This window comes from Cibotium barometz, chromosome 25, assembly GCF_041138505.1.
Source record: "Cibotium barometz isolate CiBa-2024 chromosome 25, ASM4113850v1, whole genome shotgun sequence".
In the NCBI taxonomy this organism is placed as follows: domain Eukaryota; kingdom Viridiplantae; phylum Streptophyta; class Polypodiopsida; order Cyatheales; family Cibotiaceae; genus Cibotium; species Cibotium barometz.
In genome coordinates this window covers 46,012,714-46,037,801 of record NC_141070.1, presented here as the reverse complement: position 1 = coordinate 46,037,801, position 25,088 = coordinate 46,012,714, and the positions used below count along the sequence as shown (strand labels likewise).

The 25,088-nt window shown below is 36.6% G+C and overlaps 2 protein-coding genes across 7 annotated transcripts in view; one reads left to right on the top strand and one right to left on the bottom strand.

Annotated features, from left to right (window-relative positions):
* Positions 1 to 10,194: 10,194 nt before the first annotated feature.
* LOC147624629 (uncharacterized) lies at positions 10,195 to 17,267 on the top strand. Its single transcript, XM_086819852.1, has 11 exons — positions 10,195 to 10,997; positions 11,290 to 11,389; positions 11,674 to 11,740; positions 12,322 to 12,446; positions 13,987 to 14,106; positions 14,384 to 14,514; positions 14,888 to 15,058; positions 15,723 to 15,857; positions 16,167 to 16,288; positions 16,794 to 16,883; positions 17,123 to 17,267. Exons 1-11 carry the CDS (start codon positions 10,503 to 10,505, stop codon positions 17,265 to 17,267), a joined length of 1,701 nt encoding a protein of 566 aa, XP_086675978.1. The 5' UTR covers positions 10,195 to 10,502.
* A 6,362-nt stretch (positions 17,268 to 23,629) lies between these two features.
* MET18 (ARM repeat superfamily protein) overlaps positions 23,630 to 25,088 on the bottom strand; it is a 101,894-nt gene continuing 100,435 nt past the window's right edge. For 4 of the 6 annotated variants that reach the window (XM_086819644.1, XM_086819645.1, XM_086819649.1 and 1 more), the window contains 4 exons: positions 24,946 to 25,026; positions 24,706 to 24,785; positions 24,552 to 24,650; positions 23,630 to 24,416 (listed from right to left, as the gene is read on the bottom strand). In XM_086819644.1, coding sequence (XP_086675770.1) covers positions 24,410 to 24,416; positions 24,552 to 24,650; positions 24,706 to 24,785; positions 24,946 to 25,026 — 267 coding nt within the window. In that variant the 3' untranslated portion in view covers positions 23,630 to 24,409. Of the gene's footprint in view, positions 24,417 to 24,551; positions 24,651 to 24,705; positions 24,786 to 24,945; positions 25,027 to 25,088 lie in introns of those variants that run through there. The other 2 variants (XM_086819646.1, XM_086819648.1) reach the window with 1 other exon arrangement.

Below are 25,088 nucleotides of genomic sequence, written 5' to 3'. Positions count from 1 at the left end.
TCACAAGGTATCCTGGAGAGATTTGGAGTCCAAATATCCCTCATCAATAATATATTTTCATACACGTAATATGTTGAAATGAATACGGATTATTTTGACACTTAAGATCACTTGATTTATATATAACAAGATAGTGATGCAATGTTTCATCTGAGAAAATACCAGATAACATTCTAGAAACAAATATATTGACAACTATATTTTAATATATTTAAAATTTTAAAGCACATACTTTCATATAAAAAATATATCTTACAAAAAATGTTAAACTAAATTTCTTTTATTTTTTCCTAGGGACGATACAGACTTGAGTCTAAATCTCTAGGTATTGAGGATAGATATAGACTTAACTCCAAGTATTAAGGTTTGAACATGAGTCCAATTCTCTATGGATGAATATATATTTCATTGCACATAACATGTTAAATAAATATGGGTTGTTTGAAACTTTTACTTTCCAAATTTATATAATAAGGAAGATGAAATATTTCACCCAAGAACAGACAAAACTACTTAAACATATATATTGTCAACTATATTTCCGACTCAAAGCACTACACAAAAGATTGTTTAAATAACACCTATAAAAAACATGTTTTGTCTAGGAATGATTCAAACACTTGATTTCCTCCTTTCCTTAAATCTTATCAATAGCGGCCTCTAGGTTGGCCTCCTCTGAGATGGGGACTAGAGCCTATGAAACATCTTCTTTGTCACTAAATAAATTTGCATCCCTTTTGAGTGATCCCTACCTAGCATTGCCTTCTAGGTTATTTTTTGCATAGTTCCAACATAAGGATTCCACTTCCTTCTTCTCTTGCATACTAGAGACCATTGCAACCATCTTCCTTTTGGTTGCTATAACTAGTTTTGCTGCAATTCTAGATGCAAACACATCAAAGATGTACTCATCTTCTCTACAAAACTCTTATATAGTTTATTTGATGAGTTTTTATTTCTTTTTAAATATAAACCTTGCAGTAGCAACTTCTTCACCACATCCTTATTGTCATCAACATCATCATCCTCATTATCGTGGAACACAACACTAGTGTTATCTAGAATTACTAGCTTTAGTAACATCTCATATTATTCAACTATTTTTCTTTGTTGACTAATGTTTCCACCAAGTGACTAGAGATGGCACCACTTATAAAAGTGTCCATTTTATCCTTAAAGTCAACATTGCCTGTCTTCATCACATAATTTCCCCTATCTTCATCACATGCCAGCCACATTTTCCAAAGCATATATTTGTTTTCTTGAAACAAAGACCATATTAAAACTACATAGGATCAAAGATAATGGACATTAGACTATTCAAAATTCTAATAATCCTAAGTGATGTTTTGAGTGCCATGTAGTGCATCCACTATCAAAATACCGACTACTAGGATCCTGGTGGACATTATGAATAAATTCAATGACTTTTGATGTTAGGTCCAACTGGATAGATGCTCCATGGGAAATTCCTCGAACATTGGATTTTGCCTTCCTTTTATCCCATTATCCATCTAATGTATCCGGTGGTGGTGGTGGTCTTGCCTCTTTTCCTTGTGCAAGTTTCTTTTTTATCTAAACATTAAAACATCCAAATTTTTTTCATATAATTTTGATGTAATGTTGTAATACTAATGGCATCAGCTCATCTTGCAAGACCTTGCCTTCTTTCATTGATTTAGTTCTATCTACTATGTCAAGGTTATCAATGTCTACTTTGTTCTTCACCAGTAAATTATTTCCCTCAAGAATCTCCCTCTAGATCACTCTAATTTGCTCCTCATCCAACCCTTATAAGCATTGAAACATTGTAATAGTTGGTTACCTTCCAACCTTATTTGAGTACAACTTAAACTTTTTTGTGTCGAGAGGTTTTTAATGATGTAGGTCTTTGGTGATCCAGCCTCTATTATGGTGATCCAGGTTTTGAACACATCATTAAAAGAAGTGATCATGTGTGAGTATTTTGGAGAAAAAGTCCCACTAAAAGCTACCTTTATGGTAATCTAGTTTTTGAATACATCGTTAGAAGAAGAAGACTCACCAAAAGCCACTTTTCCTGTCTCCAAAATTCTTTGTTACAAAAAATCACAGCTATCATAAATATTAGTTGTTTATAAATGATGCATCATAAATGTTAGTTGTTTACAAATTATGTTTACAAATAATGCATCATAAATTTTAGTTGTTTACAAATGATATATCTATTATAAATATTGACTTTTTACAAATGATGTTTTTTCTTGTCCAATTCTTTAGGCATTGATGGAAGAAGTCTAAATCTCCCATAATGCCTATTGAGTCTAAATCACCCTACTTGCATAGAGATGTGGACTCAAAATATCCCTTAATGCCTAGATATTTTACCTCCAAGTCAACTCATTAAATGCCCATAGATTTGGACTCAAGACCAAATCTCTAGTCATTTATCGAGATTTGACTTAAAGGTCAAGCCTCCCTCCCTACATAGACATTTGGACCCCAAATCTCCATCAATGCCTAGAGATTCTACCTTCAAGTCCAAATCTATAGCCATTGATAGAGATTTGAATTGAAGACTAAACTTCCCTTGATGCCTAGAGATTTGGACTTAAGTCTAAATCTCCCCTCGAAGGGTCAAGGAAGAATATCATGTACAAGAGATTTGGAATCAAGACTAAATCCATAGGCATTGATGGGAGATTTGGAAAGGGAAGCCTATAACGAGCAAAATGGGATGTAAGTCTAGTACTTTTTCTTATCTACTGCAATAATTAATATAGAGATTAGGAGTCACGACTGGATATTCTTTAATAGGAATGAGATTTGACTCAAGTCCACTCTCCCTCAATGCTTAGAGATTTGGACTTGAGCCTAAATCTCTCATCATGCCTAGAGATTATGACTTGAATCCAAATTTTGAAGGATCAAGATAGATTTAGCCTCAAGTCCAACCCTTTATCAATGCTTAGAGATTTGTACTTGAGTGGAAATCTTCTCGCATGCCTATAGATTATGACTTCAGTCGTCTAACTCTTGAGTGAAAATTTCATGGAATGCCTATAGATTATGACTTTAGTTTCGCTCTTGAGTGAAAATCTCATGAAATGCCTATAGATTATGACTTCAGTCCAACATTTGAGTGGAAATCTGTACTTGAGTGAAAATCTCATGGCATGCCTATATTATGACTTCAGTCCACCAACCCTTGAGTGGAAATCTCCTAGAATTCCTATAGATTATGACTTTAGTGTAACTCTTGAGTGGAAATCTCATGGAATGCCTATAGATTATGAATTTAGTGATTGTCTCATAATGTTATTCTATTCTAAGTTTGCCATCTTTGATATTTCCACAAATTCCTTAGGGGGACAATTTACCAGAATCCTAGCAGTCCTAGTCATCATTGTAGTAAATTATTCTTTACTCTATGGCTATATCTAGGTTCCTAATGAACATCTTTGTAGCATAGATAGAGTGTTTAGCCAAAAAGTATCCAATATTGTATAGCTTACCCTCCTTAACTATGGTCTCCAATGGTGTGTTTTTACCATCATCAACTTTATGAAATGGCATTTAAAGATCTGTGCAAGAAGATGGTGAATAAGAGATGATGCCAAAATCCAAAGCTAGCTTCTTAACACGTTCTATGTTTAGGTTTCTAATTGTGCAAAAGATTGGAAACAATTAGTTACATCGATCTTGAAACGAGCTCCTAATCCAAAAAATAAATAAATTTTCATGGTTTTAGTTTGCCTGATCAACCATGACTACTCTTTTAGAAGATAGTTTCTTCTTCATCTATTCAAAGTTAATAGACAACACCGTGAATCGACACTAATGTAATTATACTAGATCCTCCTTCAGCTTTAACACCACCTCCTTTAACATCAAAATATGTCCCTTGACCTCTAGTTTGTGGTTTCTTTGGTGGTTTCTATGATTCTTTTGTAGGAACAAGTGGCGTGAGATTTTCCTTCATGTTAGCATAATCATCAATTATCTTCTTTGATTATTTCTTCCTCACCCTCATCATCTACATCTGAGCCCATTTTTGTTATACTATCGGTGTTAACTACCTTCATTTGTGTGTCATCATAGTAGCCCGGGTCAAGCAAAAAAGATTAATCTTTTCCCACTAGATATAAACAAACACACAGCAAACCTTGCTCTCTCTTGCAGCTCCTCCTTGCACTTTGTCCACTACCCTAACACGTTTGTAGGTAGAAGTGCTAGGCTTGAGCACAAAAAGCTAGATGTTTATGTTTTTTCCTTCTTTATTATAAAATTCAAGTACTAATACCAAACATAGTATCATTAACTCCATCAAAAAACTACAATCTTGCTTGTGTTGACTCAACAACAATTCTGTCAGACATGTTTGAGATAATCAATATCAAAAACTATGTAACTTGTTAGAAAGATAGTATATACACAACTGGACTAATAAGAAATGAGCAGTTAAAACTTTCTCATTTGCAAGATTATTATGCATATACATTGACAAGGATTTGGATGACTCAAGTTCAAATCTCCCCTTGATGGACTTCAGTCAAAATCTCTAGGGATTTTCAAATGCGATATTTTCAAATTTAACATCAAAATTTGACATTGAGTGATATTTTCAAATGCTAGATCTAGGCATTGATGGAGATTTAGAATCTCTTAGTATTGAGGGGAAATTTAGATTATTCAAGTTCTAGGTGATGTCAATGTGTCAATTTCCATAGAAAAATGATTTAAAAAGAATGTGGCCCTATCATTTCCTACAATGGATGTAATCACGTGAAGCAATTGGGAGAATTTTTTTGATCAAGTGGGATAAACAATGCTTACAGAGGATATGCATGGCACCAAAAGCACCCAAAAGAATTTGAGATAACAATGGAATGTGGTGACAAAATGAGCTTGGTCCCACATGATGATGCAAATATGTGAGATAGTTGGAGGGAGAAAAGTTTAAATTCAATGCTATGGTTTGAGGAAAAAACTATTTACATTGGCACTAGAGTTATTCTCTTGGTATATTCGGATAAGGCAGTGAACTTTGAAGTGTGTGGAGAAGTAGATGTGGATGTCGTTATTGAACAAGCATGAAACACTAGCCTGTCAACATTGCCTAGAGTGGACAATGTCAACCTAGTAAGGTAGCCTATCAAAAGACTCACCTCTGTAGATGGATCTCCATTATTGGATGAAAATATGCATAGAGCATACAACCAATAATGGATATAATGAAATATTTGGTTCATTGCCTATCAAAAAGATAAGGTATTATATGATAAAAAGAAAGGCTAAGAAGGTTTCAATAGTAGGTTCTTCTCTAGGATATCATTGGACACAATATCCCTAGTTTCATTTATTGTTGTGAAAAAAATGTTATCAATTTGTTGGACTGTGGAGCAGTGTTGAATTTACAAAAGGGTTATTGGAACAATACTTTGCAAGCTTGCACAAACTATGTGTATGACTCTCTCAACATGGCATGTCGTACACTGATGCTATAAAAACAAGGCAATATAAATTCACAATATGTTGCAGAGCATGGTATGAGATGTCTGGTATTCTAAGGATATCTTTCTATCGATACTACATGGGACAATTTGATTATGGTATGCAAATAGCTATACATGCCAACAACTCGCCAACAATAGAGTTATTAGAAAGGAATGGGATCATATAAAAATGGGTAGAGTAATAATTCAAGATTTCGTGCAGGGGGACAACTCAAAGTGCATATGCTCCACAGGAGTGGGACTATGGTTAATGGAAAAAGAGAGACCCAATTGGTGATGCCGGATGTGTTTAAGCAAGTTGACATTTAAAATGAGGTGAATATGACTTTGAAGCGACTAAACCAAAAAGAGATGGCCTGTCTACTTTTAATAGGATTTGGAATATAGAATTTAAGCATACCAGCCTTACCAAGGCAGCTAAACCAAAAAGAGATGGCCGTGTCTACTTTTAATAGGATTTGGAATATAGAATTTAAGCATACCAGCCTTACCAAGGCAGGTGAGCTTTCAAATTGTGCTACATGTAGTGAAAAACAACCAGGAGCCATTAAGTGCCAAGAGGAAAGGAACAAGCTAATGTATCATTTGAGAACACTCCACATGTTGTTGAAATTTTTATTATGCATGGTGTTTCAGCTCTCAAAAATTCTTGTACATTATACATGATAAGATGGACCAGAAGAAAATAACAATCCCTAGGTTGAAGATGTGCTCAAAAGAAATAGATAAATCTATTCAACTACCAGTGTCATTAACGATGATGAACAGGCGCACGATAACTCATGGACATGGCCATGGACGTGCACAAGGGCACTATGGGAACTTTTCTATTAGCTTATTGCCATCAGCAAATCCCAATTTTACAATTGATTCTCTTGCCTTTTGTTTTAGAAACTTGGAGAGATTTGACAAACATGACTATTGGGGACCTTGCTTATGATGGGATACCAACATGACTGTGGGGACCTTGCTTATGACCCCGCATTAAATACTGGTTACCTAGTGTGATTGGTATAGCTTGAGACCATGCTTTCTAGGTGTATGTTGTTGAGGTGTAACAAGTAGTGCCATGCTTGACAACTGTATTATGGTCAAAGTGAAACAAGTGGACTATGCTAGACAACTGCACATAGTCAAAGCGTAACAACAAGTGATTTATGCAGTTGATGTGTCATGCTAATTGAAGTGTAACAAGTGGTATGCCATTGTAATTATAATGTAACAAGTGGCATTACATGCCATGCTAGATGATGTGTATAATGATACTCTCATCATAGTGAAACAAGTGGTAAGTGTATGATGTATTTGTACCTATCAATGTTTCATATTAGGATTAATTGTAGAGAAGGGCAATTAATTAAAACAACTAATGCATTTATGTATATGAGATAGGTGATGAGTAGTATGCACGTGTGTCGCACATGAAGGACCTTGTCTATATCATCTCAGAATATTATCATTTCATATTATTTTGTTGGCCACATGCCAAAGAGCTCTAGTGTTTGAGCTATTTTTGCAAAAGTGGAAAATCAAGCCCAATTTTGTACGCATAATTATTAATAGCTCCTTGGGCTATGTATTGAATAAAATTCTCAAAATACTCATGTCGTGGAAGTGGAGCTACACGCATGAGGTGGGAGATTGCTCCCAATAGTGTGTTGATGGTGATGATTCTCTATTTCTCTTGTTTTATGCTATGCTATGCTCAATCGTATCAATTTGATCCAAGTCTATGCTTTAATCTTTGATGTATATGTGAGTTTTTAATTATTTCTTCAAGAAGGACATAAGGTCCCATGACAAATAACTTCTTAGGGATGGAAAAATTTGATGATCACTATTTTTGTCCAGTCAGGAAAAGGCCTAAGGAAGCATTTCAGCCAATGGTTGATGTTAGGAAAGGAGACTTTGTTCTTATTTGACCAACAAATCCAATCTTCCTAATTTTTCTAGGTATAGCTCAAAGTAATATTGATGTGAACATGTCAACTGAGAACTACAATTAAGTTTTAATTTAGTATTGGGCATTAGGTATTAGGAAAGGAGACTTTGCCCTTATTCGACCAACAAATCCAATCTTCCCAATTTTGCTAGGTATAGCTCAAAGTAATATTGATGTGAACAGGTCAACTGAGAACTACAATTAAGTTTTAATTTAGTATTTGGAAAGGAGACTTTGTCCTTATTCGACCAACAAATCCAATCTTCCCAATTTTGCTAGGTATAGCTCAAAGTAATTTTGATGTGAATAGGTCTATTGAGAACTACTATTAAGTTTTAATTTAGTATTGGGCACTAAACGACAGAATGCCAGTGATGCCGAGGTTTATGATGATTGTTGGAATAAATAATAGATGCACAATAGGAAAGATCCAGTTCATTGGGAAGATGTGAACTTAATTGTGTTTGCATGGGCCACAAAGGGGAAAAAGATTCCACAAAGGATCACAATTCCACTAAACATCTACACAAAGGCACTTGAGAGCTTACATGGTTGTGATATGGTGGATGAATGAGAATGCTTTTGTGGCACTCTAGTTTATTTTGTGATCTGAATGGTGATGCCATGGCCATGTTTTTTGTTTTTGAAAATTTGGAATAATACTAATGTTTGGTTGTTTTGATTATCTGTCTTTTTAACAGATAAAAAACTATTGAAGTATACATGAGGCCTAAAAGGTGTTTATAAACACCACTTATAAAATGGTTTTGATTAATAATTGGCAATAATAATTTGTGTTGTAATGAAAGGTGTTTATGTGAGCACCATCTATTGTAGACTATTGTAGACCCAATTAACATTATTCTTGTGTTAAAGAGCCCAACACAAATAAAAATACACCAATTCTCACCATTTATCCTCATGTCACATTTCAAGGAACAAGTTTCATAATTTAAAAAATTACCAAAATTAATGAAATTCTCAAAATTAATGGGAGGCACTCCATTTCGAAATCCCCAAAGTATGTGGATTTTCCCAAATTCTCTAATATTGTGTTATCCTCAAGCTCAAATCATTTTTAAAATAGGGGATTGACTTCATGGGTTCCTTCAATCAAGTCATTTGATGAGATAGTAAGTGCATCATCGTTTGCCATTAACTACACTACTAAGTGGGCAAATCCAAGGGTGGTTATGGATAACACATCAAATGATTCATGTATAAGTGTGTCATCTATGCATGTGGCTATCAATCAATCTTTTCTTGGACCAAGGCAAACATTCTGTTGAAACACTGACCCAAGAGTCCATAATGTTGCACAACTTGTCCATACCTACATTTTAAGGTGTAATGGTCAAGTTAAGAGCACCCACTAAAATTTTCAAGGCCATTGTGACAAAGGCTATTAATGACTACCGAAGCTAACATTTTAACATGATTTAAACCCACAATTGCCTGTATGGGCTTAGTTAATGCCTTAGGGACACACTTCATATTTTTAAGTATCTTGTATAGTCGATAAACTTCAAAGACCCAAATTTGGTTTCAAGTGAATCACCATATGTCTTATGATGAAGGCACTTTATGAAGTCATATTCAATGCTCATTCATGGAAGTAAGATCATGGAAGTCTTTCACAAAGGGATAAAGGATTCCATTTGGTCATCTTAGCGGACCCTTTATATGATCTCTTCGGCTAATATCATCCCAATATCTTTTCTTTGTATAAAAATATGCCCCCCCCCCTTTGCCCCATCCCCATGTCTCCCAAACAACCGCCCTTATAGGGATGATACTTGTATATCGTAGGCTCCCTTTGCATCAAGATTGAATAAGAGGAAGTTTGAATGAGGCCATGTAGGCACCTCCCTCTCACCTGTATACAATTTATAAGGACGTGTAGGCACCTCCCTCTCACCCGAATACAAACCTTATAACTATATTTTCTCTTCTCATGGTAGCTTGAGCAGTTGGAAAAGTGAGCTTAAAATTGAGATGAGAAGTTGCTCTTTTAAGAGACTCTAGTCATTCTAAAGAGATTGGGTGCTCATGAAAGTTTGAGGCTAAGGTTCAGTATCGATATTGCAAGACAGATGCAATTCAAATTGAATGACAAGAAAGTGCACAAGATGGATGAATTTAGGGTCGCTCATGTAAGAGGTTGATGTATATTTTGCTAAGAGAGAGAAAGAGTGGTGATATGATTGAGAGAGAAAGAGTGGTGATATGATTCTTTGAACGTTATAGCAAAGTAGTAGACCTTATATGATCCATATGGCAACACCAAAATTTTGGGAATGGGACTGTGGTCAGGATCTTTTGATTTAGGAGCCCAATGCATAATTAGGAGAGAGAGAGAGAGAGAGAGAGAGAGAGAGAGAGAGAGAGAGAGGTTTTTTGTAATGTCGTAGCAACTATGCCAAGAGCCCTACAAGGACTATCCAACGAAGTTGGACTCGAACCCAGGTGGATCCATGCCAATTTAAGGGCCGAGAGAGAGAGAGAGAGAGAGAGAGAGAGAGAGAGAGAGAATCATGGTGAAGACTCAAGAGGTTGCCTTTATGTTGGAGAGAGAGAGAGAGAGAGAGAGAGAGAGAGTGCATGGTCGCCTTTATGTTTTCCTTATTAATCGTTGTGGGTATATTATATTGAATATTACGCACTTTCTGCATGGACGCGACCATTCACGTGGCCGACACTTCACGTTGTGCTTGCACACAAAATAGCAAAAACAACACACACAGCCTGCGCCACGCTTCTTCATCAGCGCCAATAATTGGCTGGATTAACGAGGATGATCGCCGCTTTACGAACAATTAATCGTGGAAAGTGGGTACATTGGAATGTGCAGATTACGTGGGTTGCAATGGCCTTAATTTCCATAACCAATGGGTTAATCCTTACTAGAAACGATCGACTGGGCAGCACGAAGATCATTAATTATGCCGAGTCGGGCGCAAAGCGGAAAATCGGTTCATCTCTCTGATTTCTTCATCAAATTGGCGCAGCTTGATTAGCAGGCTGTTTAAGATTAAACAAAGTGGATTAATACAAGATTAGTAGCAATGTGGTGGCTCCTAAAAGCAGATGTTTCAAAGACATCCGCTGATCAGAACACTTTTCGATTGGGAGATGCACCAGTAAAATGGGTCAAGGTTGATCTTGATGAAGCATTATTAACCCAACAGAAAAGCTCTAAACCACCCCGTAATCACCCACACAAGGGCTTTTTAATAAGGGAAATTAAGAAGCCTGACAGGAGCTCATTAAGGCTACCGTTGCAGAATCTTAGGATAATTAAGGATAAAAATGCCAGATTAATAAGCAAAGGGCATGGTTTATCTGCAAGCTTTGCTGTGCCTTCTTCATGGAGGGGGCCTGGCACCCCTAATAGTAACATTATTAATGAGAAGAAATATAGTGTAACCACAATCCAGCTACCCAAAAAAGAAAATAATTCTCATGACCAAGAGCCCTCATTGGAAGAAAAATTGAGAATTCTCAAAGAGCAAGAGAATTACACACCTCCGAAACCTAGATATATTGGACATATTAACAAGGTGATTTATTAGCACTCATTAACATGCATTAATGGTGCTTAAGCACTCATTAATTCTTTTGCACTTAGGATTAAGCACTCATTAATTCTTTTACACTTAGGAATAGTTGCAGATTGAGCACCGGTTATTCTCTCATGAAAGCTTATCAATTTGCCTATTTTAGCTAATTAATTATCCCAAAATGCAGGAGTTTATGTATATGTGATTTGATTAAAAGAGTAGAATTAGTGCAAATTATGCATCCAATGAGTGCAAATAATTATTGCTCAGGAAATGCTTAATGCGCCCGCAGAGCTTGCATTGGGAAGAGGATCACAGGCCGTCCGAAGCTGAAAGAAAACTGTGCAACTGGATATCGCTAGAGATTAAGCCACTTATTGGACGCTTGGAAGGTTTAATTTAATTAAAAAAGTGAAAATTGTGGCAATTGAAATGAGCAAATTAGCATCCTGAATTCTTTTTTCCCCAAAATTAAATCATCTCTCATCTGAATTTTACCCATACAGAAAAATGTATTCAATATTGAAAGAAAAAGAAAAATGTAATCACAGAGGCACAATGAATGGATTTGGGGCTATCAAGATTATTATATGTATTGCATTAATTATTCTAATTTTATTCCATGAATTTTCAAACAATGCACGCTAATTGTGAATAATTACCTTGGGAAAAACAGGGAGTAGACGCTCAACCTCTTTCATTGGCAAGAAATTAAATGCGAGATCTAGGATGCTAAATCTATGGTAACTCCACTTGCACTATATATTGAGAGGAAAAAAAAACACATGTTAAACATTAGTGATGAATTCTAATTGGGTCTCACATCCTCCACATCAATCATCTGTGAGCAGATCAGAATTGAGTATTAAAAATAGGCCTGTTTTACATAATTTCATGGATGTATATGAATCATTAATCGTTTATGTGAGTTTAAATGCTTAATTAGAAGGTGAAAATCTAGCACCCCTATTTAGAATTGAATATAATTCGATTCCTAAGAGATATATATATATAAAAGATACACACCTCTTATATATATATATATATATAATAAATTTTCAATAAACATAAAAAAGAAGACAATTTCAAATAAAATCCATAAGCTATACGCCTCTTTTATATATATATATATATATAATAAACATATAAAAGAAGACAATCTCATATTGAGTGACATGATATTAGACATTTATATAAATGCTTGCAAGTAGGCCTAATTAAAAAATCATCAATCGTGTCTTATCATACATTACTTATAAAGTGATTGCACACTTTGGTAAATAATTTTCATGAGAATGATAAGTTTTATGGTTTCACATTGCAGGCATGAAGAATTCAGTCATTCAGCTGGGCGGTCTGCCAAAGCAATTTTACTACATAGCCTGGTTTCTTCCTCTAGATCTCGAATATTAGAGGTTGCAGCTGAGAAAACGTTGACATCTAATTCGGGTTCTACTCCTAAACCTTCCTTATGTAAAAAGAAAAACTTGCTGTTTTAATGATTAGTAAGCAAGGAAAAGGAGCTTCATGAGTGATTGTATTAATAATATATGTACACAACCATAGTAAATTAAATTTGTCAATAACTCGATCATTTTATAATTTGCAAGTTTACCTCTTCACCATCAATGCATATGGAGCACGCAATTAGAGAGAGAGAGAGAGAGAGAGAGAGAGAGAGAGAGAGAGAGAGAGAGAGAGAGAGAGAGAGAGAGAGAGATGCATTAATTAACATCATGCATATGGAGCACGCATTTATATATATATATATATATATAGATATATAGATATATATAGATATATATATAGATATATATATATATATATATATATATATATATATATATATATATATAGAGAGAGAGAGAGAGAGAGAGAGAGAGAGAGAGAGAGAGAGATGCATTAATTAACATCATGCATATGGAGCATGCATTTATATATATATATATATAGAGAGAGAGAGAGAGAGAAAGAGAGAGAGAGAGAGATGCATTTGCATATGGAGCATGCATTTAGAGAGAGAGAGAGAGAGGTCCCCTCCCTTACATGATGCCAACTTTTCATGTGAAATATTTAAAGACTTACTAATAATTGTAGTAAAAAGACTTGACTCTACCCCAAGGACAAAGCTTCAAAACAATGCATATTGAGGGAAAGGGAAAGGAATAAAAGTTACAATATCTCTTCTCTTTTAACTTAGGTAAAGAATGGGCTCAGCAAGAGAATTTTTATTATAAATAAAAGTTTGACGAATTAGAAATTACAACTCACACACCCCATCTTTAGAAGGCACCACCTGAAGCGGCCATGCATGAGGTCGTAAATCATGCTCAATAAGAGACTCAACGTAGTGCGGCCTTTCTTTTATAAACTAAAGCCACATACGTCTCTCTAGTCCATAGAAAGTTTTCACTACCCAATGGTCAAGGAGAAGTGTGTAAACCCTACTTAAAAGGTTTTTGAGAGGAGGGTTTGAGAAAATATAAGTTCAACAATGTAGCCTAGAATCTGTTCAATATTCAAAAAAGCTTTCTCAAAATTGATGGGCAAAGGTAAATAATTTCTTAAGAAATTCAAGATTTTGTTAAAATTGGATCAAAAGTGTGAAGAAAATGCTTGTACAAAATTACAATTTCCTCTTCAATCCTTGGTGAAAAAGGTTGATGTAATGTTGGGGCAAAATAATGTGAACAATGCTGCTTCAAAGGGTGCCTTCCAAGGGTTATTGTAATAAGTAAGTTTAAATACAGATAATTAGTAATCATTGTAAGTAAGTTCAAATAGAGATGAGGGGTCATTTCAAGGAGTAATTAGTCTCAATACCATATGTGAGCTGCACTTTATTAAGGTTAACTATCTAAACCTATCTCAGCCATTAAAAGAACCTTCTTTCTAAGCATCGGAAGAAAAAAGCCCAAATTGGAATAAAACATAGCAAATATGTGTTGGCGAATTTTACATTTGAAATTAATAATTTGTCTTGGTGCAGACAAAGAAGTTTGCAAGCCCATTTGCCATCTCTTGAGGGTAACTTTGCCCTATGACGTCCGTGCTTCTCCAAGGCTAGCTCCAGAAGATCAACAAAATGACATAGAGAAAGGTGGCCATGGTAGGATCACGTTATAATGTAACTCTGCAATAATACACATCATAAATTAATTAGAGTTTAATCACTCATTTATCTACCAATTTAATTAATCACCAACATTCCTTCAGAAAACCCAACTGGTGGAACACATTGAATGAATAGGGCAAACTATGTGATAAAAAAACTACACCAAAATAGTGGAAATCCATTTACGAAGAATTAATTTTCCCAAAATTAATTCTCAGGAAATGAGCCATATATTGTAGTCTAAATGGGTTTTGATTGATGCATGAAGCAGGCTCAACGAGGGGTAAGCTTGCAGATTATAGCATGCTTGTGGAGTCATTGAGAAGGCAAAAGGATACTCGTTTGGACAAAGAGGAGGCAAGGATGTTGCTATGTAAGGGGATACTCCATGACAATGCCCAGGTTGATCAGATTAACACATTCATAATATATGATCACCTTAATCTATGTGTATGCATAATTGATTATGCCCAGGTTGATCAGAACACCATTTTTTAATTCATACTATATCACCTTAATCTATGTGTATTGGTTATGCTATTATTCTTGTTTTCATAATTTATACTACCATTTATATTTGTGTTCTCCATTACTACTCTTTTCATTTATCCTTTGAGAAGATCATGATAAAAACATTGGACTCAATACAATATTAGACTGTCAACATGGCTTGTATTGTTTAAGTAAATGCCTTAATTAGGACAAGTTAGCAGAGCTCAGTGATTTAATGCTGCTAACGGATCAAGGGTTTTAAGGAGTTGTGATGTTGTTATAGGAATTCAGGAAGGCAATAGAGAGTTATAAAGAGTACTTGATCCTGTGCATCAAGAATGGGGACAAGGAAGGGGAGGCCACTGCTTACAACTTCATAGGGTGTTCTCTGCAAGAGGAGCAAGACTTGAAGCTTGCAGACAGCCTAGAAATACCAAGTGCAGCAGCAATCCAGGTACTGCTGCTTCTTACATGATTATTAATAATTTAATCATTATTTAGCATCAGATAATAATCAAGCTTGTTTTAGCAATTATGAACAAGATCACAAGAAAGAAACTTCACATGCCATTGTCAGCATCACCAATTGTCTCACACATAATGACATGAGCATCTAGTCAGGCTGTAAAAATAACATTTGCACAAGAATATTTCATTTATAACTATTAATATTTTGTACAATAACCCTCTTGCATAAGTATACTTGTTTTTATAACTATTAATAATTTTGTTGTTAAACCTAAATATGCAGTCTCTCCCTTAATTGTCCACTAAGTCTTAATTGTAGAATTAAGATATATGTTTAAAACTCACTACAGTATGATATTAACTTAAGCATATTGCCTGCAATCAATGTCAAGATATGCAAGTAAAATCATCTTTGACAATACTCAAACATGGTAGCAAGGTGACAGTTGGAGGTGGTGGATGAATTAGCTCATTATTTGATCATGTCTAAGGGGCCACCTTTAGTCTGTGATAACCGGATTACCATAATTGATTGCAGCATGGTGATAATTAGCAGGATTAATCTAGCAAGCAGGCCAATTAAATATCTTAGTGCTAATACAAGGTGAGTGTGCATGTGTCTGTGCCTACAATATGATGAAACTGTGCAGTATGAGAAGGCTGAGGAGTATCATAAGTTGCATGCGGAGACCGCCAACTTGGATGGGAAATTTATGGCCCACACAAACCTAGGATTACTGTATGCTAATCTCGGCAAATGGAGCGAAGCGGCTGTATCACACCAGGTGCGAGAGAGTTATTCATCTCTAATAAATTAAAACCGAGCCAGTAATCACTTGCTTGTTGGGCTTTTTCAAGTGATTATTAACTGATTATTATGCAAGTAATGACATGCTTGTTGGGCTCTTTCAAGTGATTATTAACTGATAATTACAAATCTAATTGGATGGATGATCAGATTTTTCTAAACCATTCAATTTACCGATGATCACCATGCTTAATTCTGCAGCTAATTAACGCAGCGAGATAAACCATGCAAAATCCTGATAATTTTTTTTGCGTGTGTGGTGTGGTGTCTGAGCGTGAGAACACAGATTGCGCTGAAGTGTGCAACACTAACAGAGAGGCCGGAACGTCAAGGAGTGGCAGTAGGAAATCTAGGGTTTACCCTTTTCCGACACAAGGAATGGGTGACGGCAAAGGCGTGCATGGTCAAGTACGTGCAATTCTTTGATCTACGATGCGATGCTATGCATGGCCACCCTACGTACATCTGTACACGGGGATCATTCATACCATAATACTACCATAATAACACTACCCATCCTCCCACATAACACTACTATATACTTTGCATCCAATGACGCTTGCCTTTCACTACCTATTTCCCCCCACACACTTTAATAATGGCCCACATCAAGCCTTTCACCTTCACACACTCTCACACCCATTCTATGCTCATCACATACACTTATACCCTCACCAAGCATGATCATTGATCTTCATTGCTAGTGCCCTATACGTACTCTACAGGCTTACAAAAATCACTTCCTTCTTGTACTTGGTTGTGGGAGTATGGCTATCTGTATACAATGCAATTTATGAACATTTTATTCAACACATACATCAACTAGTTTGTCCGGCTATCTGCATACAATGCAATTTATGAACATTTTATTCAACACATACATCAACTAGTTTGTCCATGCACCAAAATGCAGATATTTGCAAATTTGTATTGCTCTCAAAGACATGCATGGCCAAGCACGAGCCCATTACATCCTTGGTAGCATTGCTTCTCAACGTAAAAGGTATGCCTCAAATTTTGAAAGCCATATGAAAGTCATATGACAAGAAAGCCATGTATGATTTAACCTCTATTGTAACCCATAACTATGTTCCTCACTTGATACATATACATCGAGACATTTCTATCTTTTCTTTTCCTCTAAATAGACCACAAACACACACACACACACACACACATGTATTCTCATTTACCTTTACCTCAAAATCTCAATTTTAATCTCATCCTTTAATTTGTTGTCAGGTATGAAGAAGCCATTAGAGAATTTGAAGTAGCCCTTAAGGCTGCAAGGAATGCCAAAGACACCAAAATGGAAAGATTGTCTAAAATCATGGTGGGGGTGTCTCAAGGTGATAACATGCTTGAAAAACAAGAGGAAGCATTGTAGATTCCTTGGATATTATGATTTGAAGGTTCATCCTTTTACCAAAAAGGTTCATCCTTTTACCAAAAAGGTTTAAACAAGAATGCCTTGGTCATGTTAACTTCAAGTCTATCATTCAATGAACTTTAAAACCCATTAAAAAGCTATACGCAAACATGAAGATTTGCAAGAGAATGCTAAAGTGTGTCATCCAAGATTCTATATAAGAGAGGGTTTTAAACATATGAAATTTGACACATATCTCATCCAAAAAGATAAGGCATTAGTTAATTTTGTAATCTTGATGAATACAACAAACTTTGTCACATTTTAAATAATGAAATTTCCACCTACTGACATTGCCTTTTTGTTTGCTAAGCATCTATACCTTTGTGAAGAGCATGTGATGAAAACATTTAGATACAATCTCAAAGCCTACCTTAGTTGATTCATCTTTCTAAATGTATGGTAGCATCATGAAAACAAACTTCTAATTTCATGTTAGGATAAAATTGTTCAGAGTATCACTACTACCCACATAGAGTTTTCCCTCAAGTACACATCCTTACAATAAAAAAATATTTATTTTTAATTGATTGAATAATCCAAGGATAGTAGTTATGAAGACAATGTGGCCATGTAGTCAAATTTCATTTTTAATGGTTAGATTTTCTAAGATCTCTATTCGAAATTTACTTCAAAGTCTTAGAGCATTTGAACATAATTAGTAAATAGATTGTAAAAATTTATTTTTATTTTTATTATGTAATAATGTTATGTGAGAAATTAGTGCTAATCATGGTGAATCTATGGAAAAACAAAATGGTTTAATTTCAATTTAAAAAGGTCTATTTTCATCCATTTTATGTGAAAATAGCTCTACTTGAGTAGTTTCTTTCCTTCTAAGCCTAAACCCAAGCCTAACTAGGCTTGGAGTGGTAACCTAGGTTAGGTAATGTACCTTTTTCATAAAGTTTATGTTGTTTACAGAGCCAATTGGTGAATTCAAAGCTTAGAGGACCGTGGGGCAACTCTTGTTTCCAAGTGTCCCATTGCTCCTCTGCTCACATCTGCATTTCATTGGCTTTTAAGGGATCAAAAGGAGTCTAGGCTTTTTAACAAGGGAGCTGAGTGCTGATCATTTGGCTTATTTCTTCCCAAATTTTCTCACTTTAGGGGATCAAAAGGAATTTAGGATTTTTAACAAGGGAGCTGAGTGTTAATCATTTGCTGGGATCAAAGGCTTGGTGGGTTCGCGGAAGTGTGGTTTGATGCACTACAATAATCGACTATATTATCGTTTCTAACTATTAGTCCAAATCGGGTTTGCATCATCAAAGGTCCTTAGTTCTTCTGGTGCAGGTCTGAAAATGGTTTCAAAATTCTTTTTACTAACGTCTATAAGCTCACGTGTCAAGGTTCACGCCTCTAGACTTGCTCTCCTACAAGCTCATGTCTGTAGTAGACTCACGTATGAAGGCTCATTCGTGTACATGTTAAATTTATGCAAGTTCACATATGCAGGCTCATGCATGCAAGTTCACATGTACAAGGTCATGTATGCAGGCTCATGTATATGTTAATGTATACAGGCGCGCGCCTCTGGACTCACATCTACGAGGTCACGTATTTACATTTACATATTCAGGTTCACGTTTGCAAGCTCATGTGTCCATGTTAATGTCTATAGGCTCACTTTTGCATGCTCATGCATTCAGACTCTATCATGAGCTCATATACTTCCCTTTTATGAAATAAGTCTACTTGGGACATATAATTCTAGGAAATGGGTCTATGACACGGTTGATATGCACTTAAATTGGTAATAATTGTATTTAATTTATAATTACAAATAACAAGAATTTTTCTTAGAATTTGTACTGGTACAAATTGTATGACGACAAAATCCTCAAAGGACTTGTGTAGGTATTCCTTATGAGTCCTCAAGGTAGCAATAATTGGTGGATACAATGTTGGGTATGCCTACCTTTAGACTCACGTCTCTAGGCTCATGTCTATAGTCTCACGTGTTCAGACTCACGTCTCACGTGTCCATCCTCACGTCTACAGGAGACAGACTAACTTAAAAACTGTCCGACCTCTATAACTAGTTTAAGTAAGTCCATAGACTTTCCCTATTTGACATAAACCACATGGTAAGGCCGCTTTATATATTCTTGCATCGTTTTACAAAAGATATGTGCCCATTTGAGCGGGTAAGATGGAAAAGTGCCTTATAGTAGGTCAAGCGGATGAAACCACGACAACCTATAGATTGGTTATTAACACGTGTGGTAGTAACAAGAACAAGCATTACGTGCTAATCTCCCATACATTTCCAACTTGTAAAGACCATGGCTTAGAGTACCGGCTTAGAGTACCGGATACACAATGATGTCTCCATCACTTTGGTCATGAACAGAATGGCAGAGACTGACACCGAGTTCTTTTTCATACTTAGCACAAACAAGACTTTTGAAAGAGTAATTGTCCCACCATTTACAAGAGTGAGCACAACCTTCCCAACTTCTTTCACTAGATATAAGGAGTTGTTTTCACATGTGGTTGTGCCTCTCCTTGAGAAGACTAAAAGAAGGAAAATAAATCATGATGGGAAGTAATGTGTTGGCTAGCACCACTATCAAAAATACCATACATATTAATGTGTCACATGCATACATCATTAAACACAAAAGAATAACTACAAATGAATGACCAATCATTGTGTGCATACTTTGTTGGCCACTCCTTTTCAACACTTGGTGCTGATGCATCAACCACAACCAGGCCTAACTCTATCTTATTCTCCTTCTCTAGCCTTATTCATTGATATAATGGCACAGCTTCTGATAATAATTGCATTTGCCTTTGTTCTTAGACTTATCACCCCCCTTCTCAACATCCTGAGCCAGAGTGTGCATGCAAAATCCTAGTATGAATCTAGTAAAGCTATGAGAACAATAGACCGATAAACTGTCCTTATAGGCCTCATTCAATACATGTAAGGTGATCTCTTTGATCCTTGCCAGAAACTCATCCATTAAGTCTCCCTCATTTATATTCTTGGACTCTAACAGCTTTTGCAACTAGGCCACTTGTGCCTCGTATGCCCCTGGTGAGAGCAACAAACACATCTCAAGCCTATATGGCAATTTTACGTATGTGAATATAAGGAAAAATTCTCCTTTTCATGGAAAGTGCTACCAATGCATGTGCATGTGCATGTGCATCCTTGCCATCCCACCTTGTGTATTCCCTTGTGGAAGATGCAAGAGTTACATCTCAACTAGTATCACTATCCAAAGTACATGTACTATCCTGTGTTGGTAGCGAGGCAAGGTGTGCCAATAATAATATTTCAAAGCTAGTTGGCAACCAATTCATTATGCATCCATATAAGACCACAACGAGTAATTGGTCTCGTTAAGCTTATCCTCAGTGGAAGAATCCTAAATACATCACTGCCAAGCTGCCATTTCAACCAACAAACAATGAATCTCTAATACAAAATGCAAATGTCCCAATAACTTGTAGGTACTATTAATGCCCATTGTATGCAACCTATACATGATTGCCAATAGATCACTTATGTGACGACAGAACCTACAAAGTGTATAAAAATGACAGAGTAAATATTACTCGTAGGGCGGCAAAAGTTAATGATAATACTGAAAGATGTGATGATGAGCTCAAAGATGTGATGTCGACATGACAAAGAAGCAACAATGTCAGCTCTATCTAGCCCAAAATGTTCTTGGTTTCCTAAAATCAAATAAAGACATTCCGAATTGACTCTTCCGAGATGTTTGCAAAAAAAACCTTAAAACATACGAACAATCTCAGACAATCAAAAGAGTAGCTGTGATAAGTGGATGAGAGCCAAGAGAATCTACAAAGGTAGGAACACACGAAAAGATGCAACTAGCAAGCAAAGATAGAGAAAAGTACAACAATCAAAGTAGATTGATGAGCATGAGTGAAGTATAAGTGAATCACACTCACTGATAAGAGCATGTGCACCTTGACCCATTATTATCCTACGTCAACACATTACTACCATGTACAAATTACTACAAGAGATGCGTAGGTATGTACTTGTTAGAGCTTAGATGTCATAGGGATGCATTATCAAGACAACAAAACCAGCACAATACTTCTCAGAGAGCCATTATAGATTTCTTTAGTCTACATGCATCCTTACCACCGTCCACCACCTGCACACTCCTCAGTGTGATAAGGTCGATCTATTTTGTCAACTTTACACCCTTGACTCAAAGCATCATGACCCTCCACCCAACACATACAAATCTAGGAGACTCTTCAATGCCATGACATTCTTCCATCACAAAGCCCTAATACTCTCTTGGCCATCATATCAATATTGACTAAGACAAGCATTACCATTAGCTAAATCATGGCCAATTTAACTCATATACAAGGTTATATACTAATATCACATGTATAAACACTAGTAATAGTTGTTTTTCATTTTCTTTCAATTACTTTTTGTGGCTTAGTATACTTATGGTATCATTGCATTATTCATGGTCTCACAGACCCTTGAGGTCTTCTCAAACACACACACGTGTCTTGCTCGAAAAGCATCCTAAAAGTTATAGTCAATGTGATGCCTCTCAAGCTTCCATTACAAACTTCTTTGGATTGCACCCACCTACTACATACGACCTTTCATGGGTGAAGAGATTCCACCAACAATCAACCACCTATCAAATTTTGGGACCCTTTAGTCCCACGTACCTATGGAGCCAATATATATATATATATATATATATATATATATAGAGAGAGAGAGAGAGAGAGAGAGAGAGAGAGAGAGAGAGAGAGAGAGAATTTGAGAGCCAAGCACTTCCACCCCCAAGGATCCCAACCTTCAACCCATAAGATGCAAATCCAAGATGTACTCTGGTGCGATATAGAGGACTCACCCACATGATGGGACATCATCACAACTCTATGCTTTATCATGAAGGTAGTACTATTATTGGACAAGGAATACGCTCCTCTTACATACTAGCACAGTGTATCACCCACATGGCTACTTTGCATGTTCACAATATAGGTAGCTAGTTTTTCTTTGAAGTGTTCATTTCAATTTCCATGGACCAAGATTCTTAAGGAGTTAATTGTACAACTATTTGCTCTCATAGCCTTTGGAGAATTTGAGGATAGTAATACAAGACTCTCTCTCTCTCTCTCTCTCTCAAAAATCAAAATTTAAAAAGAAAACCTCCACCCACGTCCCAAATCCAAACAAAAGAAAAGACCTTAGAACACAAATAAATCTTCTATGACCCTTTCAATGTTTCGATGACGTTTCTCCAAAATGGGGAAAATTTTTGAAACAAAACTCCACCCGACCCATGAGGTTATTTTTTAATCAATCGTATTTATATGAAGGAGAAGGAGAAGAAATTGGAGTCTTGCAAACAAGCCTACGAGACAAAAGGTGTACAATGTGTCCATGGAATCTCATCATGGAAAAAAAGAATATAACAAAAAAAACTAACACTAATCCCTATGCAAATGTGAATATGTCCTCATCATGGAGGATCACCATCCTCATCATCATGGATACAAAGTGGATGTACAAGATACAAGGGTGAGTGTGGAGAGGCAGCTATCCACCACCGTGTAATAGGGGTCCATAAAGGATTTCCATCATCAACCGGGGGTGAGGAGGGCCCCTAGATCTACAGGGCCAAAGAGAAGATGGGACATGGTAGCAGCTACAATGTTCAGTGGCGAGCGAGGCTCTCATCAATCTAAGGCTAGGAAGCCTAGGGTGCTCGAGGCCCAGGGGTGGGGGCCGTCTGGCTCTCCGAAGTGTGGTGGCACCACACAGGGTGATGTCCCCTGTTGCTACTGTGGTGGTCTCCTCCATCTAGTAACTCTCATGTGTCATTGGATCTCCAACAGGAAGAGTATGACAGTGTGTTGAATTGGATACTCGATAAACCGAGATAATGGCCTAAACCCTTCTCTGAGTAGGCAATGCAATCTCCCTTTGATCTCATAATACACTAGGCACTAAGAAATATATTGCTCCTCAATGGCACAATCTACAGAGTCTGCTCTCTAGGGATCCATGTTGCTCTGCCAACCTCAATCTCGAGCCTATGGGATGAGACCCTGAGCTGACCAAGTGCTATCCTCATGGCCTGTGACATGATAACATCCAAGTACCCTAGCCTCTGAAGGAATCCATCCTCTGTAAGCCTCACAAAATGGTCACTGTACTACTACATCTAGGTTTTCTGCATATCAATCTGGTATGTGTGTGTGTGTGTGTGTGTGTGAGAGAGAGAGAGAGAGAGAGACCTCTCTTTAAACTAGTGGTAAATTTTTTGGGCAAGAAGGGGGGGAAGTTTTAAAAAAGGGAAAAGATCTTCAACCATTAAGTTCCAAGCAACCATCTCCCAGCTAATGATCTTCAACCATTAAGTTCCAAGCAACCATCTCTACAATTGTTGTTGCCAGACTGTAGCTTTGTTGGTGTCTTCCCTAAGTTGTTCAAGCAACCAATCTCATGATGAATCACTGGCAACCAATCTCCATTCTTACCTATAAAACTCTCAATAGACTGCCACTATTGTAAAAAATCACATGGACACCTGGTAAAAATGCAGTACAAGGAGTGAGCTTTAGAATCACAACCACTGCCTTTGGATTGCCGATTCGCCTTGTAAATGAACTACAGTTCTACTGCAGTACTTTCTCAGGTCTTCATCAAAGCACTCGAGCAATAGAAGAGAGTATTACATCATCTCAGGACAGTTTTTAGATTGGCATTTATCGAGCGCTGAAAAGCAGGACCCCTGATTGTTAGGGAAGCACACCTAACCAAAAACAAAACATCACTCCTTGGAACAGGCTTTACTGCTTGACAAATGGGTGTATTACAGACCATTTGGCACTGCTTTTGTGATAGTGCAGCACACCACATACACCTTTATGTACAGCTCCTACAGGACGCATTGTTCTTATTCTCAATACAGGCAGCACCAAGCCTGCTCCATTGCATGACAACCACTTACTGTGGAAATATTCCATATGCTACAGAGTGCTAGCACACAGTTGCTTTTGGTACAATTTGTGTATATGAGCATATTCAACATCGAGATGTCTTCTTCTCTTCTTGGTGCAAGCTATTTTCTGTAAAAAAGACAAAACAATATGATCCCAGATAAGTGCCCCATATGAAACACTGTTGGAGAAATTTTAAAATATCTAAATAAAGATAAGAATTCACAGCCTACAGGATTGCCAGAATTGAGACAGCTTACACACCTGTCACAACTCATCTTTGGGCACAGATTTCTAGCCCACAAGAGAACAGAAATATCACAGTCTAACGTGTAATTGCATCCCTGAAAGGCAATCTCCAAACTTGAAAAAAGAGGCCCACTGTAAAACTCAGAAGCTACAGTATCATGATACTTACCAAGCTTGACGACATCGTATAGCCTCCCTTCTGACAGCCCGTTTAGGGTCATCGAGTACATCCGTCAAAGCCCTTAACACCTGTTAAATTATCAACACATCTCAAATTTCGCAAGGAAAATCTAGTTCTCCAAGTTTGTACACATAGGAATCCTTAAGAGTAGGTGAATTTCTCAAGACTCCTTAACAGTATGTGAACATAATTATCAACACAAATCAGCATCACAAAAGCCTGCCTCACCTGAGTCCGAAGAGGAAATGCACGTGCATATGGTAAAGCTACGACTGCACCAAGGCATAACAAAGAAGTCTCTCGTACCATCTACAAGAGAAAAAAAGGACACTGGTGTAGTACTTTCAAGTTATAAAAAAGTATTAATGGCA

Coding starts and splice junctions, on each gene's coding strand:
- LOC147624629 (XM_086819852.1), top strand. CDS start 10,503: ATGTGGTGGCTCCTAAAAGCAGATGTTTCAAAGACATCCGCTGATCAG. Junction 12,447..13,986: donor AACGTTGACATCTAATTCGG/GTTCTACTCCTA, acceptor GTCTTGGTGCAG/ACAAAGAAGTTTGCAAGCCC. Junction 14,515..14,887: donor TACTCCATGACAATGCCCAG/GTTGATCAGATT, acceptor ATGTTGTTATAG/GAATTCAGGAAGGCAATAGA.